The 14,160-nt window shown below is 39.7% G+C and overlaps 2 protein-coding genes across 2 annotated transcripts; one reads left to right on the top strand and one right to left on the bottom strand.

The window, feature by feature from the left end:
* Positions 1-544: 544 nt before the first annotated feature.
* LOC133533433 (uncharacterized) lies at positions 545-3,258 on the top strand. The gene is made up of 5 exons (XM_061872414.1): positions 545-712; positions 990-1,651; positions 2,018-2,137; positions 2,424-2,537; positions 3,086-3,258. The coding sequence occupies exons 1-5, from the start codon at positions 664-666 to the stop codon at positions 3,242-3,244; spliced, it is 1,104 nt and encodes a 367-aa protein (XP_061728398.1). The 5' UTR covers positions 545-663; the 3' UTR covers positions 3,245-3,258.
* Positions 3,259-10,537: 7,279 nt separating this feature from the next.
* Positions 10,538-13,010, bottom strand: LOC133533432 (uncharacterized). The gene is made up of 3 exons (XM_061872413.1): positions 12,421-13,010; positions 11,946-12,157; positions 10,538-11,445 (listed from the first exon to the last, which is right to left on the bottom strand). Exons 1-3 carry the CDS (start codon positions 12,512-12,514, stop codon positions 10,681-10,683), a joined length of 1,071 nt encoding a protein of 356 aa, XP_061728397.1. The 5' UTR covers positions 12,515-13,010; the 3' UTR covers positions 10,538-10,680.
* Between the last annotated feature and the right edge of the window lie 1,150 nt (positions 13,011-14,160).

Below are 14,160 nucleotides of genomic sequence, written 5' to 3'. Positions count from 1 at the left end.
CCTATACCTACGTAGGTATAGATTTTTTTCGATGCAGCTTTTGGTAATTGTTCATAATGATGCGGACTTGCGGACGCATGGATATTTGGAAGGTCTAAAACTCACCGAACCACTAAATATACGGATAATGATGCGGACTTGCGGACGCATGGATATTTGGAAGGTCTACAACTCACCGAACCACTAAATATACGGAGTCCACTAGCTTCTGCTCGCGACTTCATCTGCGTGGAATGATGATGATTGATAAAAAATATTCCATGTACCATACTCCATACTCGGGCCTGAAACTATCTCCATGCCACATTACATCTAAATGACGGTTCACAGGTTTAGCATGAAGAGGTAACAGACGGACGGAGTTACTTTCGCGTTTATAATATTGGTAGGGATTGCAAAATGATTGCTCATTGGTTACCGATTCGATAGCGCGTTTACGACTCGTAGCGTGATAGCCAACTAACTTTTGGCAACAGCGCAAATTGTTTTGTTTCATTTGTAATTCCCAGACCCTCTTTGGCCTTGCCTGACTCATCAACGCGGCAATCCGGTGACAGTACTAATGTTACACCGGTGCCTTATTGCATGGTCAGGAATTGGCCTTTAGCAACGAACTATGTTGAAGTTGTGAATAAATTTTAAAAAGTCGTAATTTTGGTTTGAATGTTCTGGTCAATGCTGATTCTTGTGGCCGCTGCTGACGCCTGCTGCGGTAAAGTTTTCTTTAAATAGTGCTAGGTAATCAATTCCAGCTCGTCCAGAATATTTGTTTGTTAGAAAAAGTTTTCGTTCAATTATCGTTGTGATAGTGCAAATATCACTTGGTATGTCGCGCGATTAAAAGAGACAGCTACTGTCATTATCACGGTATCACGTTGATAACCTTGAATACCGCGGCGTGATGGTCAGCCGCTCTTATAATTTGTTCATGACGTTATGACGTTACCTATTATTAACGTTTTCTCCTTTCAAAACATTTTCGCTTTCAGAGAACGCTTCTCTACCTCGCCCGGACCCCCAGGAGCTGCAAGTCCGGTATGTACCGCACGGGATCCAACTACCAACAGCGCCATACCCAGCAAGAAGGAACCCGGCATTCCAAGCTCGTAGAGCACACTTTCAACTTCCACCACCCGAAAACTCTCAAAAGGAAAAAGAAAATAAAGATTTATTCGGACAGGACCCTCCTCTAGGTCCCTATCCACCGCTAGCGGACCTAAAAGGCCACAATTTGTCACCTCCTCAAATACCAAGATACCAAGGTCAAGAATTTCCCAGAGAAGAAAGTTTGGAATATCTAACACCACGTGGACAAGGCATTCTAGATGGTTTAGCTTACAGATCTCACGCGTTAGAACCAAATATACCAGGGATGCAGAACTCGGGTTTCTATCCAGGGCTTCAACAAAACGGGGGGTATAGACCATTGAACCCATGGTATGGACTACCAGTGCCAACACAGCCCAGCTATCTACTAGGCTTTCAGCAAGGGCTCAGACCATTGAACGCCAGGTATGGACAGCCAGTGCCAACCGCTATGGGCCCGTACCCACAACGAAGGCTAAAGCCTATGCAATTCTCCACAACGACGAGGGTTCAAACGCAGCCTGCACCGCTGCGAGATATCGAATCCTCTACAAAGAGCAACAAGGTAGAGTACCCAACCTGATGCAACTGACTTCCTAATATTGGTAAAGTACTATAAAAATGAGTATAAAAATTTGGTGACCGATATTAGGGACACATACTTACAAGGCGTGTTACCCTACTATTTAGTCTTCAATTCAGAAGAATATAGAACATGACATGACAACACATTCAGAAAGTGTTTCTCAATTTCTCTTCTCCTACGTGGATCAGGTAGAAGCCTGAATCCGTCGCTAGCGCAGTATTCTTGGATCATTTGTGAAACAGTCGCTAAACGTTCGCACACTGCATGCACCGGCGCCACAGTTTTCAGATCTAGATAAACCTACTAATTAAAAGATAGTTCATCTTGGGACTTGATTGTTTTCAGCTATTCGACAGCTGGCTAGGCGCTCATGGACGAGACCGCAACCAACCGCCGTCTCTAGAGCAGTTCGGGCCGCTGGTACCGCCGCAATTACGCAGCGGGAGGAGCCCCAGTCAGCGCCAGGTAGAGTTCATAGGCCTCAGAAATCCTATCATTTGTTATCACACCCTAGCGTTCCCGTATTTGGTCTGCTGTAATACCTAATCCTAAAATAAATATTCAAGTTCAAGTGCATGTAGTTCGAAAAATCCAGCTAGACGTAGTAGACGTAGTGACAATCCTATCCAGTCTCACAAGTGGACGTGATAAATCTCCATTTACTATGAATGAGATCAATAATATTACATTATTTTCTACATGACAAGGTTTTGTTAATGGCTGTTAAAAATTTACTAATAATAACACGTAGGTGACAACTGACTTCTCCGAGGAGAGAGTTCCGCAAATTTCCGAAGCGAAGGGCTACGTGAAGCCGATCACACGAAGGACGTTCGTGATGCATGGCCTGTTATGGCATTTAACCGTAAGTCATTACATACTCGCAGGTCACTACACTACCAAACCAATCTTTAATAATCATTCTTTAGTATTTTTAAATGGGATCCAAGTTTTACCGGCCTTTTCCATGCCATGCCATTGAAAGCGTCCTTAGGAGGCAAACGAGCAGACGAATCGCCTGATGGTAAGCGCCGTCGCCCGTAGGCACACGCAACACCATAAGAAGTAAGTCTACTTTGCAAAAAAAAAATTGAGCTCAACCTTTTAGCTTCCCTGCAGTCCCTGCTCACTGTCTTACGTTTTTCATTACTCCACATAACTACAGAATGCATTGCATTTGTACGCGGTCTGTACCTACTTAATACTTTCGCTGACAGTGCACTGCAGCTAAGCGTTGTTAACTCCAAAAATTTACGTACCTACTGTTGTCAGTGAACGCGTAAGAAGCAGACTTCCTTATCGGCCGTCGGTTCTTGAGCACATGTAACTACTATTCAACCTTAACTCTTCTTTTGATAAATCAAAATGTATCCAGCTGTACTCTTATTAATTATTTCATAAATAAATAAACAGGAAACGACGACGCTATCGCCGCCTCCGTTGTTGAGAGACGAAGACGGATTTATGGAGGAGTTTGAACCCGAGTCGGACGACAGGTCGATTTTCAGTGAGGAACACAAACACCTGCCGAAGCTCCCTCCAGACGTACCGAACACATTCGACAATATATGACTACTTTAACATTAGCATATGATTAATTTTCTGGGTTGCTGGTGTTGGCACCCGAGTGGTGAGTAAGAGGGATTTTGCATGCAAGTTCTCGAACCGTCTAAAGGTACTGTTCCACGTGCTCTCCAATAGCATGCTAATAAGCGTGCTTATGAGCATGTTTATAAACTATTTATATTTGCTATTTGCCACTAAAAAGCATGCGTAAAAGTAGCACGTCCTAAACACTCATGCTAGTAGGTCTCTTCTTCTCCGTCGTTTCGCTCTTGGCAGAGCCGTCGGGCACAGGCGGCACGATCAGCGGCGGCCGGTGACTATATATTACGGGTGTTCACTTACATTAAAGAAAAAAACTAAAATTACCCAATTTATTTACCGTCGCAAAATATCTATAGATATCGGTTTTTGTCCACCCGGTCATTGAACTCTCTTATAGATTTTGGATAAGTATGCGCAATGGAATTTAATGTTTTACGAATATCTTGACGACCGATAGACGTCAACTGCAGTTCATTTAACAAATGGTTTCGAGATTATGAATGTTTTTCTATTTCATGGAAATAAATTATAAAAATAAATAAATTGTTAACACATCATTTTCCCGATTTCGGTCCAAACATTTTTACAAAAGTTTAAGGTCGTCTTTTTGTATCTAACTCGAGTCGATTTTGTAAAGTTTTTTCACATTATTTTATGAATGTCACGTTATATTAATTCATTTTTAATCACTTTACCACTAACAACTTATGTGCACTCACTTTTTTATTTCTTGTCAAATAATTTAGAATGAAAAAAGCGGCCAAGTGCGAGTCGGACTCGCGCATGAAGGGTTCCGTACCATTTGAGACGTATTAAAAAAAATGTACTTGCTAGATCTTGTTCAACATTTTACCACTTTGGACACACATTTTACCACTTTGGAAGTGTCTCTCGCGCAAACTATTCAGTTTAGAAAAAAATTATATTAGGAACCTAAATATCATTTTTGAAGACCTATCCATAGATACCCCACACGTATGGGTTTGATGAAAAAAATTTTTTTTTAATTTTTTGACGTATTAAAAAAAAACTACTCACTAGATCTCATTCAAACCAATTTTCGGTGGAAGTTTGCATGGTAATGTATATCATATATTTTTTTTAGATTTTTCATTCTGTTATTTTAGAAGTTACAGGGGGGGGGGACACACATTTTTTCACTTTAGAAGTGTCTCTCGCGCAAACTATTCAGTTTAGAAAAAAATGATATTAGGAACCTAAATATCATTTTTGAATACCTATCCATAGATACCCCACACGTATGGGTTTGATGAAAAAATTTTTTTTTTAATTTTATGACGTATTGACGTATTTTAGTTGTCAAGCGGACCCCAGGCTCCCATGAGCCGTGGCAAAATGCCGGGACAACGCGAGGAAGAAGGAGAGGAGGAGATGACGTATTAAAAAAAAAACTACTTACTAGATCTCGTTCAAACCAATTTTCGGTGGAAGTTTGCATGACAATGTATATCATATATTTTTTTTAGTTTTTATATTCAGTTATTTTAGAAGTTACGGGGGGGGGGGGGACACACATTTTACCACTTTGGAAGTGTCTCTCGCGCAAACTATTCGTTTTAGAAAAAAATGATATTAGAAACCTCAATATCATTTTTGAAGACCTATCCATAGATACCCCACACGTATGGGTTTGATGAAAAAAGATTTTTTGAGTTTCAGTTCTAAGTATGGGGAACCCCCAAAATTTATTGTTTTTTTTCTATTTTTGTGTGAACATCTTAATGCGGTTCATAGAATACATCCACTTACTAAGTTTGAACAGTATAGCTCTTATAGTTTCGGAAAAAAGTGGCTGTGACAGAATCGGACAGACAGACGGACATGACGAATCTATAAGGGTTCTGTTTTTTGCCATTTGGCTACGGAACCCTAAAAAACCAAAATTGCATTCCCGCGCGTACTTTAGAAAATACTAAGGTAAAAGGTATGTTTGCAAACATATGACAACATGGCGCGCGGAGTGCACGCGCATTCGTCGAGAAGGCACAAGATCAAACGGACTAGGAGCAGTAGGAGCGCCGCCGCCGCTCCAATTTTACGTCTTTCTTCATAGAACATCTTCTGTTTCGTGCGAAACTGTGGCTAAACTTCTCTTTCGCTCTTATGGAATTTCCTATTGATTCAATGTACTAAATCTTTTTTCATAGGAGCGCAATCCAAAGCGCTCCGCTTGGCGCGTTTCGTATGAAATATAGTAGGCGAATAGTCATAGGCTGTCTATAAACTATAATGAATAATAATGACTTATTTAACTATTATTGCCTTGTTTACGATAGATACATTAATTATGAATAAGTAGTATTATATTAATTAGGTACTAGATAGATAGATAGATAGATAGATAGCATTTATTGGTAAAAAATAATATTTTACATGTCAAGTAGCAAAAAAATACATTAGTTTTATTTAAAAGTAATTACATTACTAAAATTACATTTTATAAGTTATTAAGTTTTCAGGTAAACCCATTTCACATATAATAATAATATATTTAAGGAAGTACCTACTTTAATCAAAAAAAAGTCATATACTTGTAGACATGGATAAAATTAACAAGAAAGTATGTCATATTATATAATTGTGGTACAGTATAAATTTATATCGTTACAAATAGGTACAAATGCAATTACAATTGAAAAAATCAGTCTACATGTTGGTTGTTCCCTGTGAGGAATTCGTCAATAGTGTAATAAGCTTTTTCTATGAGTAGCTTTTTTAAATTACGCGTAAATATTTGGTCACTGGCAGAATCAACTATTGGTTTGGGTAGTGAATTATATAATTTAGGTCCCATGACACCGAGCGACTTTCCAAACTTTGCTAGCCTGTACCTTGGAACAAGTAACAGGTTTTGTCGGCGAGTACTTCTAACAGAAGCTCGATTGAGAATTATATGATTAAGCATATTTTCCCTTACATGTGTGCAAGCAGTTTGTATATAAATACTTGGTAACGTGAGTATTTTATGTTTTTTGAATAATTCTTGTGCCGGGTAATCTAAGGGTTTGTTATCAATTAGGCGTACTGCGCGTTTTTGTAATTTAAAAAGTTTGTTACGGTCGGCTGCTGTTCCCCATAGGTCCACGCCTTGAATAAGTATGGAATGAAAATAGCCATAGTAAGCCTTTTTCAGGTTTTCAGTTGAAAGGCTGTTCACAAGCCTGGAGAGTGCGTAATTGGCCGAGGCCAGTTTGTCGCAGCGCGCGTCAATGTGCGCACTCCACGTCAGGCCAGCGTCAATAATGAAGCCTAGGTACTTCACTTGACTTACTTGAGGGACCATTACATCATTTACTTGTATATTTAACCCATCAGTAGAAGTAGTGCGTAGCTGGAAGTGAATTAAATTGGTTTTTTCGATGTTCAAAAGCATGCCGTTGGCTGTAAACCATTTGGTTACTTCGAGCATTGCTTTGTTCACATTATGTTCCAAATTTGTTACATTTTCGGCATTAACAATGACACAAGTGTCGTCTGCAAACATGACATACTCAAGCTCGGGGCAGGCTATTGTAATATCGTTTACTAGAATTAAAAAAAGATTATTCCCCATGGTGGACCCCTGAGGAACAGAACAACCGCCGATAGTTTCAGGTTTAGATTTTGAATTTAAAACGTAGGTTGTTTGTTTTCGATTTGTTAAAAACGAATCAATTGTGTCATATATTTTGCCTTTAAAACCGTAGCGTTCGAGCTTCCTAAGTAGCAGCGAGTGGTCAATCATCTCGAAGGCGCGCGAGAGGTCACAGAATATTGCTGCGACTTGCCGCCCCCCCTCGGGGTGCGTGAGCACCCGCTCCACCAGGTCACGCGCCGCGTGCGTTGTTGAGCGCCCCGCTTGGTATGCAAATTGCTGTTTGTTCAATAAATTGTTTGAAACGAAGTGTTTCATTATCTGGAGACTTAACATGTATTCAAAAACTTTAGAAATTATAGGTATTAACGATATGGGTCGAAAACATTTAGGTAGATGCATTTCACCTTTACCTTTGTAGATTGGTTGAATCTTTACTAATTTTAGGACATCGGGATACACACCTACATTAATGCATTTATTAAACATATTAAGTAATATCGAAATAACAACAGGCGGAAGATAATCAAGAACATGTGTCGACATTTCATTGATATCTTTTGATTGTTTTCGTTTGATGTTTTTAAGTGCGCTTATTATATCTGACAATGTGAAGTTTTCGAAATGAAACGTTGGGGATAGCGATATAAGGTGTCGTTCTAAGTACGCGAGGGCGGTGTTTACACAGGGCTTTGTATTGTTATCGCTCGTGTGCGCGTAGTACCGGTTTAGCTGGTCGGCCGCAGAGGATGCGCGCGCGCCTTCGCATTCGCCAGCCGACACGCTCACGAGAACATCAATCGCACTACTTTTGTCTTTTTTAGATTTACACGTCTCGGACGAAATGACACGCCAGACGCGGCGGCTCATGTCCTCTTGGCTGTTGGATATCTGATTGTTAATATATTCGCTTCGCGCATCTTTTAACGCAGTCCAAAATTTTGATTCTAACAATAGTAGGTTATTACAAGGTTGCTCGGTGGCATTAGGGGATTGTGTTAATTTGGTTTTTATTCTACCAATGTCGTAGCGTAACTGACGAATATTGTCATTGACCCATACATTTACATTGTGTCTTATTTGAGTTTTTTTTAATGGAAAATAAATGTTAAAGTAATGTTTTATTACATTTACTAAAAGTTCAATTGTTTTTGCAGGACATTGACATTTGTTTAAAAAGGAGTCCCAGTCATAAGAGTCTAAGCCGAGATAGAAATTTTTGATATTTTGTTGGGAAAATATACGTTTAAATGTATGCGTGCAAGTTGTTATTTTAGGAATTTTTAATGTCACACATGTACTTAAATGATCGGAAACATGGAAATCCTCACAGGTCATATTACATATATCTACTTTAGGTACATTTGTGTAGACATGGTCAATACATGTTTTAGACAATTTAGATATTCTAGTTGGAGTAGTTACTAATTGTATGTAACCAAACTGTTTAATTGTATACAACAAATTTTTGGAATTATTGCATGTAGTTAACAAATCGATATTTATATCACCCACAACGATCACTTTATAATTTTGAAGGGCAGGTAGGCTTAATAGTTGGGATAATTTAGTAAAGAAAATGGGTACGTCACCGTTTGGAGGTCTGTACACACACACCACAATCAGGTTCAGGCCAACGCATTCAACTGCACAGGTTTCGAATTGGGACTCTTCGGACAGGCTGCAGACTTCATTTCGCACGATGGTCACTAGTCCCGACTTGACGTAGATGCAGGCACCTCCTCCCAGCTTGGTGGTTCTGCAGTACTGGGCGCGTAGCTCGTAGTTCAGGATGTTGACGGATGTTATCTGTGTCGTCTGGAGCCAGTGCTCTGTCAGGCACAGTACGTCGATCTGGTCTTGCTGGAGTTGCAATTCGCATTCCAATTTAGATGTTTTATTTCCGAGGCGGTTAATGTTCTGGTGCACTACACGTATGTAAGTGGGTATGTCCGCGATTTTTATTGTTGATTTTTTATTAGGGAGATTTCTTCTCCCTCGGGCGGAGAAAGGGCTGCCATTCTGAAATGCTTGTATTAAGAGGCCATACATCTGTATTTAAGAAGTCTTCATACACGGCTATTGGAATGCCAATTTTGAACGAATTATACGTGTCGTGCTTTGATTTTATTAATTCGACTGTGAATTGAACATCATCACGAATTGTTTTTAAGTGTTTGATAACACTGTCAGGGGATGTGTCTTTTTCAAAGTAACATCCGTGAAAATACTTCAATACCTGAACTCCGCCTATTTCTGTGTTCTTAGCTGTGCCTTTAATAGTTAGAGATGGCTTATAGTTGCGTCGGCGGTGATGACGGGTTTGAAATGTGTGCCAGTCATTTTCGTTGTTATCAAATTTATTTACTGTAGTTAAGTTCTCGTCATTTGACTGGGGTAGGTCATATATTATGTCTTGAGTCAAGGAATGTGGTTCATTTTGGTCAATTTTGATATAATTGTCTTGTTTAGTCTCAAGTTTCGTGTTGGCGGAGGGTGGTTGGGCGAGCTCCGTCTTGGCTGTGCGCCTGTTTGTCTCTCGCTTCGGCGGTGGCTTTCGTTGAGCTGCGAGTCGTTCCTTAGAACGGGTTGCAGCGCTGCGTACAGGCCGGGTGGGAGCGTGCGTAAGAGCGGGACGGCTAGTAGGCGTTGAGGCATTGCTCGATGCACCGGGAGTCGATGTTACACTGGTCTGGTTCTTCGGGCCAGCGGGCTTTGTTGGTTTAATTTGTTGATTTGTAGGTCCTTCACTTTTTGTCACAGTTGAAACGGTTTTTAGATCACTTATTTCGTTTGATATATCGTCTAGTTTCTTAAATATAGATGTGATTTTTTGTTCAATAGGTTGTAAAACACTTTGAAGAATGTTTTTTATTAGTTCACTGTCAATTTTCGACATTTTAAATATTTTTTGCAATAATCGTTTGCGTTAAAGTAACTGTGACGCGCCGCCTACCGCGCAAGACTGATTTTTGATTTTCAATCACAATTTCATTATGATTATTTATGGGAGTGCACTTCAAAAGCGCTTAAGGCGGGCCGCTAGTGGGCACGATGCCGATTAATTGCCCCGCGCTCCACTTCCTGCGCGCCGCTGACTGCACGGGGTACTCGAGCTATATTGTACCCGATACGGCCGAGATCATTTTATTGTTCTTTGGGAAATTGTAACTACAAATGTGTAGCAAACTTTGTATTTATATGTCAAACAATTAATTTTACAAAACACGAGAAAAGGTAGTTATAGGAAAATATTTTTTTTTGTCAAAAATTATAGTACATTTTTAACCAAGGGATGAAGGGCACTCATTTCTGCCAAGGTAATTTGGCACTCGAACGCAATGAGACACAACAAGACAAACCCAAAATCAGCGAGGTCGTATTGTTTTATCACCTGATCCATAGAGATTAGGAATGGCCATAAAGTCATCGTTGATCTTCATCACCAGATTAGCACGATGTCGTCATAATATAGATAGATAGTTCGATGTCGTGAAAGCGGATATGAGCGAAAACGGGCTCACACGAGAGGACGCCCAGGATCGCGCAAAGTGGAGGAAAGCAAGCTGGAAAGCGGACCCTGGCCAAGGCCGGGACATCGCTAGGTAGAAGAAGAAGAGTTAGAATACTCTTTATTGGCATACCTCAGAAAAAGGTTCAGATAATAATATTAAGTAAGCCTTATTTATTATCGAATATCAGGAAGTTCCAAGATTTGTCCTAATCTAACATACATATCAACTAAAATAAAATTCTGTAAAAACAATAAGTACACATACAAAATCAACTTCTCAATTCATCAGATCTAAAGCACGGGAGAGTGTTCTGACCGGCATCTGCAAGGTGTGGTCGACGAGGCCATCCTATCCGCCAGCAGCTCCTTATCCCGCCTCGCTGCAAAGCGCTCACCGTATCCCGCTCCTGCGTTCCTCCTCCCGTCCTCCACGTATCGCGAGCGGAGACTCTCCTGCTTATACTCCGAGACATCTCGTTCTTGAGTTTCCGAACTAGCACTTTCATCAGAACTGCTAGAACTGTACTGCTGTGATTGTTCGATGTTAACACCTTGCACACTTTTAGGTCTGAACTGCGTACCGTCAAGAACGTCACCGTACTTAATCGGCCTATTTTCTTCCTCATTTCTTGAAAGTCTATCGTTTCTCTGGTTTTCGTACTTACCCTGGTCATACGGTATTTTATCTACATATCGATACATGTCTTCAATTCGTTCATTATTATGTTGTTTATATTTACCCTCTGAAGCGCCTACATGTGTTTCTTTTTGAGGTTTTCTAATGTCCCATTCTTCGGCCAGCCTAGGAATGACACCAACAAATTTATTTCGAAACCTCTCTTTAGGGTCCATGTGCACCTTGTACCGTTTTATTCCATTTTCTTCAATATATTGTGATATTTTTTCTTCAGAGATCTGTTCGTTCCATCTTTTTCTGCTTTCCTTCAAAGGATCAATGCTATTAGGTTTGGACTGGACATACACGGGTTTGAGTTGATCTTCCAACTCATACAAACTATCTAGAAAAGCTCTTCGGGGCGCATCCGGGCCATCTAGCTGAAAAGACAAAATCTTCATAGACAAAGATCATTTAGGAGTCCAAAGTAGGTAATATTATGTTATAGTTATTTAGCGATCTGATAAGAATGGCCATTATTTGATTGGGCTATTCTAAAATGATATGCTTAAAATCGTCCAAAGTCGCTCACATTTTAAGCATCTCTTATGGTTCTTGCAAGGATTTCTTGTATCTCCATCCCTGTCTCTCGAGTACCTACCTACAATTATGGAATTTGATTTATATATCATTTCGTACCTTGTTTGTAAATACGACCGTACCTATAAGTCGGCACAGTGCACCGCCTAATAAAGGCACATTTGAAATCGCTCAAGGTAAAAAAAAAATAACCAGGCGATCAACTTTTTCAGGAGCCCTATCCTTGTAGTTCGTTATATTGGGTCCGTACGTCCGTAGGGCCGGATGGAAAAGGTAATGAATGACGTACGCAGCTCGCGTTTAGCAAAATAAAATATAGAAAGTTGTTTTAACAAGTTACCTCAGCATCATTAAACGAGTCTCCAGGCTTCGGTCCTCGCAGATCCCGCCGAGAGATGCCGAGCTCACGCGACGCGACCGCGTCCTCGGAAGCATTCTGTTTGCTTTTAGCTGAACTGGTTGTGCTGCTCGGGACGGCGGCCGCGGGCCCGTAGTCGTGGCTGCCGCGGAGTAGAGCTCGACGGAAGTCTTCGAGCCACTTCGCGTCGACGTCTAGTAGAAATACATGAGTCTGCTAGTGAGTTTGCTGTGATAATGACTCGAGGAAATAAAGAAAGTAATTTATATTTTTTTTAAACTTTACAATCAAGTTTGTGCTATGGTTTGAATCCTGCAAATATTACCTACGGTCTATATAACAGTTTACACTTTACAGTTAAACTGTTGTGTGAAAGAACTAATTACTAATACTGAAAACCAAGATAAAATACCTAAGTATTTTAGTAATAATGAATAGTATTTGTTTGTTTCCTTACCAGGCGTGGTCGGCACGGTGGTCCCCACGGTGGTCCCAATATCCGCACTTACGGAAAACACACACAAGACCAAAATAACTGGCTTGCCTTGCATCGTATGCACTTTACTCTGTACTATTAGTGTTACCAATATGCCAATTTATGTGCCAAATTTGGCAAGTCTGACGCCACCTAGCTCCAAACTGCCACTACGCCCGTAGGCCCAATATATGTGCTAAAAGCAAGTTCCGAGCCACCTGGCACCCACATATGTCACCTCTAATCACGTTGGTACTTTTTTCATTGATTTTAGCAAGTTTTGCCTCCCGTCTGGCATGTTTAAAATTCAGAGTTGAGTAATTCTCGTAAAGGCGATAAGCCGCGGTAGTAAATAGTTAAAAGTCAATTCCACCAGCCACCATGAGGAAACAACTCAAATTTGCATCAAATTACTTTGCCACTCTTGTTGATAAAATATGATTTTCTCATCAGTTTTTAGAATAAAAAGAGCCTTTCGCTAGAGCCACACTAGGGAACCGATTTTTTTTTCAAACACGATGGGTACAGTGACATATGATGATATGACATCTCCATACAATTTATAATCTTAAAACGCCAAATTTCGCAAAATTGTAGCATATATATATATATATATATATACACCGTGTTTTTTTTGATTTGCGTTAATTTCGAGGGTGCATTCCTGAGCTTAAATTAAGTAACTTTCTCAAAGATACCGATATTCTAACTAACTCCATTTCGGAGATAATCAATCATAAATTTTTATATTATAAGGCCCTTACGAGCGTGTACACTTGCTTTAGGACCTGTTTACTTATTAGTTAGTGTTTAGTGCGAGTTCATACATTTGCTACTAAACGTACGTACTATCTCGGACGATCGATGTTAGAAATGACATTGATATGTCACAGTTTTCAATTGTTTGGTCGAGTTAAATGTAATGCCCGTGTTACAACAACGCTATATGCAACATTTAGTTACTTTTTATAAAAATAAAAAAAGTACAAAAAAACAAAAAAAAAATTTTTTTTTGAAAATTAACTGTCATTTAGTTTCCTTAAACGTACTTACCGAAACCCCGGAGTTAACGCAATTCAATAAAAACACGGTGTATATATATATATATATATAATATATATATATACGAATCTTGTTTCTGTTAATTGTGTACAGTCAACATCGAATAGATAGTCACAGTCAAAGTGACCAACTTCGCCGGGTGTTTTTAAACTCCGTTCATTTCAAGGCTACATTCCTGAGCTTAAATTAATTTCTCAAATACACGGGTATTCTAGCAAGTCCGTTTTGAACATAATCATTAAATTATTTTTATCTAATAAGCGTGTACCCTTAGGCCTTGGGACCTGATTACATGCTGGTTTGTGTTCACAGTAGCGTAGCAAACACAAATACTATCTCGGGAAAAAGATATTCGAAATGGCATTGACATGTCATAGTTTTCAATTGTTTGGTCAAGTTAAATATAATACCAGTTTAACAACAACGCTATATGCAACATTTAAATGTTTTGAATGGAAAATAAAAATTTGCGATAACTGCTACTACTAACTATGCCATTTAGTTTCCTTTGTGCTAAGCCATACGCCGCAGTTAAAGTAGCTTCCTAAAACACTGTTTATATCGAAACATACTTTAGTTACCACAGAAATAACGATATTCGGCCACTTTCGCCGTCACTATTTATTTGATGCCGACGTCCCCAACTGTACATGTACAGGT

This window comes from Cydia pomonella, unplaced genomic scaffold (assembly GCF_033807575.1).
Source record: "Cydia pomonella isolate Wapato2018A unplaced genomic scaffold, ilCydPomo1 PGA_scaffold_164, whole genome shotgun sequence".
NCBI lineage: Eukaryota > Metazoa > Arthropoda > Insecta > Lepidoptera > Tortricidae > Cydia > Cydia pomonella.
This window is presented reverse-complemented; position numbering and strand designations above follow the sequence as displayed.